Source organism: Mustela nivalis (genome assembly GCF_964662115.1).
Source record: "Mustela nivalis genome assembly, chromosome: 8".
Taxonomy (NCBI): Eukaryota; Metazoa; Chordata; class Mammalia; order Carnivora; family Mustelidae; genus Mustela; species Mustela nivalis.
Genome location: NC_139027.1, coordinates 143,030,538 through 143,036,537, shown reverse-complemented (window position 1 = coordinate 143,036,537; position 6,000 = coordinate 143,030,538). Strand labels below are relative to the sequence as shown.

General features: G+C 64.7%; 1 protein-coding gene across 3 annotated transcripts; it reads right to left on the bottom strand.

Moving 5' to 3' along the window:
• Positions 1-469: 469 nt before the first annotated feature.
• Positions 470-2,977, bottom strand: FNDC11 (fibronectin type III domain containing 11). 3 transcript variants are annotated; one of them, XM_082746499.1, is made up of 2 exons: positions 2,923-2,977; positions 470-1,515 (listed from the first exon to the last, which is right to left on the bottom strand). In XM_082746499.1, exon 2 carries the CDS (start codon positions 1,511-1,513, stop codon positions 512-514), a length of 1,002 nt encoding a protein of 333 aa, XP_082602625.1. In that variant the 5' UTR covers positions 1,514-1,515; positions 2,923-2,977; the 3' UTR covers positions 470-511. The 3 variants fall into 3 exon arrangements, with proteins under 3 accessions (XP_082602625.1, XP_082602627.1, XP_082602626.1); XM_082746501.1 differs by lacking the exon at positions 2,923-2,977 and adding an exon at positions 2,045-2,916; XM_082746500.1 differs by lacking the exon at positions 2,923-2,977 and adding an exon at positions 1,862-2,036.
• Between the last annotated feature and the right edge of the window lie 3,023 nt (positions 2,978-6,000).

The following is a 6,000-nucleotide window of genomic DNA, read 5'->3' as shown; positions in this document are numbered from 1 at the left end:
TTGGGACTGGAGCACAGATGTGGTTCAGCTCCTTTTCAGGAGGAGACTGTGTCATTTAAAAGACAAAACGTCCTCTTGGTCTGGGCACCCACGACCCTGACTCCAGTGATGCTGGAGCCACAGGATGGGGCACGACTGCCCCCATGAGGTTATTGTTCCCCTTGGGGAGCCCTGGCCTGGGACACAGGGCAAGGTAGCCAGGGCCAGTGCCAAGGTTGCAGGGCTGCTTACTGTGCCAGAGAGGGGGCGGGGAGATGCGGGAGGGGCAGACACAGCAGGGCCCCTTGGAGAAGTTCTCATCTCGGTCCAGGGGCAGCTGTCCTGGAAGGTGCAGCCTGGGGTGCCCCCTGGCGAAGGGGCCAGGAGCCTGGGGGGCCTGGGACTGGGGGTTGGGCTGGACAGCATCTGAGCACACACTCCCATGGCGGCTGCTGCCTGTCAAACGTAAGGTTTGTTTCTTTAGTTGTGTGTGTGTGTTTATAGTCTTTATTAGTGGATAAATATTAGAAAATCATCTCTCAGAAAGTGTGGTCAGGGGCAGGCCTGGCTTGCCTAGCCGACTAGGGCTGGGCCCTTCTGGGGGCCCCGGCCTCGTCTGCAGGGTGAGGCTGTCCCGCCACGGCTCGTACACCAGTGTGTAGCTCTCTGCTCTCTTGACCGTGAACCTGTAGGAGCGGTTGGGCAGCAGATTGTGGATGTCGAAGGCACAGGCCGCCACAGGGATGGTGCCGCACTGTGTGGACTCCTGTTGCGTCCGCGGGTCCAGCAGCTTGAAGCGCAGCTCAAACTGCTCAGGGGCCGCCGGCTGGATGGTGACAAACCAGCGCAGGCTGGCCCAGTCCTGGTGGGCCACCGACCCCTTGCGGTCGAACATGACGGGCATCTTGGTGCTCAGCATCAGCCGGATGTGCGGGATCTTGGTGGCGCCGATGTCGGACACCAGGCGGTGCTTCATGTGCAGGCGCCCGGGCACCATCATGGCCAGGAAGCTGTCCATGACGGCCGACAGCTCCGCCAGCCTCCGCGCCACCAGCCCCCAGCCCGCCAGGAAGGGTCGCGGGTCGGGCGACTCCAGCAGGGCGCCCAGCTCGGCACGGCCCCGGTCCAGCTGCTCCAGCAGGTCCCCGAGCAGCAGGAGCTGGATCTTGGTCTGGGCGGTGCCCACCTTCTTCATGCGCTGGAACTTCCAGGGGTCGATGAGCTGGAGCATGGTACTGGGCAGCACCAGGGGGTTCTGGTCGCCCAGGGCCAGGTGCTTGGGGAGGATCTCGATGTGGAAGGAGCACTTCTGGAGCAGCTCCATGCGCCCGTGGTGGCGCCTGAGCAGGTGCGGGCTCAGGTCCGAGGTCAGGAACTCGCGCAGCGCGGTGCGGCGCTCCATGTAGGCTCGCCAGGCCGCCGGCTCCAGCAGCTGCCGGTCCTCTGCCTCCTCGGCCTCCTCCTGGTCCAGGGAGGACTGCGCACTGTCCAGCTTCATCTTGCCCAGGCCCGGGCCCGGCACCCGGAAGCTCATGTCTGGGAGCAGGGGGTGGAGGGGGGGGTGTGAGCGGATGCTGCCCGCGGGGCTCCGCCGCCCCCGCCCCCCCGGGGCTCACTCAGTCACAGCGCGCGTGGGCGTAGGCAGGTGTGGCTTCAGGCCCACTGCCGTCCATACTGGGCCCTCTGTCCCTCCGCGGGGGAAGAGCTCGTGGGGAGAGCACGTCTCTCTGGGAAGAGGCTGCCAGGGGGCCAGGCGGGTCGCTGGCCGACCCAGATAGAAGTGGACGCTGAGGGGCGGCCCCTCCACTGATTGTCCATTGTGATGACACAGGGACACAGGGACGGGCTGACACAATGGGCTCTAGGAGCCCCAGCCACTGACCAGCTGTGTGGCCTGGCCACAGCGTCAGGTCGTCGTGTGAACGGGGTGAAGGTGCTCTCGTTGCTGACAGGGGTCAGTGCAATCCTGTCTGTGGGGCACCGGACTCCCCCTGGGGGACACCATGGCCCTGTGGACCTTCCGTGCCTCCCTTTCACTGCGGGTCAGAGAAGGGCCAGGGCTCACCCAAAGAGAAGGCCGGGCGGTGGCTGGAGCTGGCGAAGGAGGCAGGGCGGCCCCAGGCCCCAACTTCTAGTGACTGAGCCCCACTCTATGCCTTGAAGCCCCTCAGTGGTGAGGTCCTGTCACCCCATCTCACAGACGGGGGGCCTGAGGCGAAAATGCCTTGTAGCTTGCTCTTAGCTCAGGGTTTGAGGCCAGCCATCAGCTCTACGGCCGGACTCGCCTTCTGTGCTACCCCTGCCTGGGCTCCCACCTCTGGGGGGCTGTGGGGACTGGCTCTGTAAGCTGAGGATCCTTGGAGAAGGGGCCCGCAATCTGGCTGGATTGGTCCCAGTCGCCCCCAGGACGGCGAGACAGCCCCTTCACACAGCCAGGCCAGCGGCTTCACTGGAGAGCTCACGTGGTCCCAGCAACCCAAGGGTTGGATGAGTTACAAAGGAAGCTGACAGGCCAGGTGACTGCCCGAGGCCACACTGCTAAGTGGCAATAAGGTTGGGACCCAAGTCTGCCTGCCTCCCCAAAGGCCCAGGCTTTGCCTTCCTGAGGCAGAGAAACCAGACCAGGCCCTCGGTTCAACAGAGAGGGTATCTGGGATGTGGCGAAGCATGACCCCTAGCCTAAGTTCCGCTTTGGCCCCTGGGTCTGACTGTGGGTTCAGGGAGGTTGCCCAGTCGCCAACAGTCTCTCCGTTGGAAAATCCCAGAGGGGCTGGTCGTGCATTCGGGAGGGGGCCGCTCTGGGCTCTAGCCCGGCTTCCAGACCTACAGCCTCCTGGGCCTTCCGGAAGCCCCCAGACCTCCCTCTCCCCTGCCCAGCCAGCAGCCCGCAGCCCGCCTCCCCGGCCCGCGCCCAGCCTCCAGCCTCCAGGCGCGCCCACTTGCCCTGCCTCCCGGAGCGGAGAGAGCCAACCGGCTGACTGTGCGCCCAGCGCGCGCCGCCGCGTCCCGCGGGTTGCCATGGGGACCGCCGGCTTCTGTGACGCCCCGCCGGGCCCGGGGGTGGGGGCAGGGTGGGGCGGTAGCCCAGGACCCCGGGGTGCGAGGAGACCCCGCGTCCACTTGAAGAGCTTGGGGAAGACCGCGCGCGGCGGGAGCACGCGGCGGGGGCGGGAGCGAGGGCGGGGGCTGGGGGGGCGCTGTCTGATCCCAAGACCCGGACTGGGACTCGGACTCTAGGAGCCCCACCTCCGGCCCCCGACCCCGCCCTCCACCCGGGTCTCAGGTGGACCGAACTGTCCCGAGGCTTCGCTCCCTCCCTGGGGAACCGCGCGCGCCTTGGGAACCACCGCAAGTGGCTATTCCGAAAGCCAAGCCCAGAGTAGGGTTCAGCAGAGCCGAGTAAACTGAGGCTGGCGGCTTAGCCGCCACCCTTGTCCCGCGGTCCTGTGGGCATGGGGCTTAGTCCCGGCTTCAGGGGTGAACTCAGGGAATAGGGCTCCTGTTGCCCATCCCAGCCTGTGCCCCGCTCCAGGAACCCCTGGGAAGAACTGAGGGGAGCAGCAGTGACCCCACGAATGAACCGGCAGGTGGGTGACCCTTGTCACCCAGGCAGAACAGGGATGGCAGCAGCCACTTCTGCCCGCAGTACCTGGCCTGGGAGACACTCCTCACCTGGGTCTGGACAGAGGGGTCGCCGCAGCCCCAGGGAGCCTGTCAGACGAGTGCTCCCTCCTTGAACCCCATCTCTAGACCCCAGCTGGCCCCAGGACCTCTGGGATCTCTCTCAGCAAGTTGGGGCTCCCCAGGGCAGTGGTCTGGCACTAGGTGGACCACCCTGGGGAGGGTGGGGGAGGGAGGGGTGTCCTGCCTATGGATGTCTCTGCCCTGGGGGTGGCCCCTCTCAGGGTAGGCCAGCAGTCCCTCAGCTCCTCTGCTGTCTGTCCTTATAAGTACCGCGCGCTAACCGATTGCGCCACTGGAGCCGCGCCTGCTGTCTGTCCTTATGTCCAGAGCCTGCCCTGTCCCACCGCTGTACCCCCCCGGGTGACCCCATTCTTGGGCGGAGACTTCCCTGGTGAGCGGTGCACCAGTTCATCCTCGGGCCCAGAGCTGGGGGCGTGGAGGCCCCGGGAGGTGGGATCTGGGGCGGGGGGCGGATGCCGTTTCTGCTCTCCTCTCCCTGTTTTGGGGTCCCGGTAAATGCTGGCTGTTACGCGGAAAGAGGGGTGCTGTCTGAGGGTTGAGGGGGAGGCTGGCACTAGAAGGTGGGGAGACACCCCGCACCCTGCAGCCCACCCATAAGGAGGGACGGAGAGACTCCGCTCCCCTGCTCTTCTGGGCCAAGCACGTCTTGGACCTCTGCCACCTCCTTGGCCCCACCCCTTTTTTCTATTTAGCTTAAAAGATTAAATTCTTGATTTTAGGAGAATGACAGACTCACATGCCGTTGTAGGAAACACCACGAAGACCCCATGATTCTTGTCCTGTTTCCCCAGTGGAAACATCTGTCAGAACACCTGGTCATGGAAGGTCACCCAGGATACTGAGAGTGACCCAGTGAGATACAGGACTGGTCTGTTCCCCAGGGACCCCCACATTGCCTCGAGCAGCCCCCAACCTCTCCTCTCCGCCAGCAGCCACTACTGGCCTCTGGGCTTCTGAAGCCACCGTGAGAAGGAGCAGCCAGCACGCGGCCTTCGGGACGCCCCGCTGGGCACATTTCCTCCCACCTCCAAGCGGTGGCCCCTGCTGCGATGCACAGTACCGGGCTGTGCTGCCCTGAGCCTTAGGAGCCATGAGGGTGGGAGCCCGGTGGCGGTGGTGAGATCACCGGGGGGCGGGGGGTGTCTTACGCTCTGGGGTCTATCCCTCACAGACCCCAGAGCGTGTCGTCCACGGTGGGCTGCTCTGGGCTGCCAGCCTTGGCGGAGTGCCCAGGAAGCCCCCCCCCCTTGTCCCAGCAGGACTGGTCGGAACCCTCACTCGGGGCCTGCAGGCTCAGTGCTCTGAGAGGTGAGGCAACGGAGACAGGTCTAGCACCTTCCCTGAAGTCACACGGCCAGTGAGACGGACAGCGGGGTTCAAACACTGTCCTCTGACCCCATCCCAAGGTGGGGGTCCTTCCCCGCCCTCACGCACCTCCCCAGCCCCACCAGCACGGTTCTCTGTGGTTGGGGCCAATGGAGGAGGCGAGGCTAACGGGAGAGTGGCTGGGTCAGGGCAGGGTCGTCCTTGGGGCCTGGGCGCTGCCGAGCCAGGTGCGTAAGGCGAGGCAGGGCTGCTGGAGCTTGGGGGGCAGGCCAGCAGGGGTGAGGCAACTCTAATAGCTACTGACAGCAAGACGGACAGACAGACAGAGGTGGCTCTTGGGGCGCCTAGGGGGCTCTGTTGGTTAAGTGTCTGCCTGTGGCTCGGGTCATGATTCCAAGGTCCTGGGATGGAGCCCCGTGTTGGGCCCCTGCTTGCAGAGAGCCTGCTTCTCCCTCTGCCTCTGTGTGCTGCTCTGCCTACCCGTGCTTGCTCTCTCTGTCAAACAAATAAATCTTTAAAAAGGGGGGGGGGCACCTGTGTGGCTCGGTGGGTTAAGCCTCTGCCTTCGGCTCAGGTCATCATCCCAGAGTCCTGGGATCGAGCCCCGCATCAGGCTCTCTGCTCGGCGGGGAGCCTGCTTCTTCCTCTCTCTCTCTCTGCCTACCTCTCCGCTTACTTGTGATCTCTGTCAAATAAATAAATAAAATCTTTAAAAAAAAAATGGCTTTTGCTGCCAGCCCCCTGGCCTGGAGTGTGTGTGCACAAGGGCCGTAGGCTGCTTGGAGGGGGCCGATGAGTGAAGAGAGGTGCTCTGGGGACTTGGGGGTGACGGGGCGGAAGAGGGCCCTGGCAGAGACATGGCCGTGCGTGGGGTGCTCCCTGCAGAGCCCACTGCCCGGGGACAGGCGAAGAGGAGCCTCTCTCCCTCTGGGGACCGTCACCTGGGGACCAGCCAGGCTCCCACTGCCCAGCATGTGTTCCTGCTAGAAA

Excerpts from the sequence above, each read along its gene's own strand:
- FNDC11 (XM_082746499.1), bottom strand. The coding sequence starts at position 1,513 with ATGAGCTTCCGGGTGCCGGGCCCGGGCCTGGGCAAGATGAAGCTGGAC.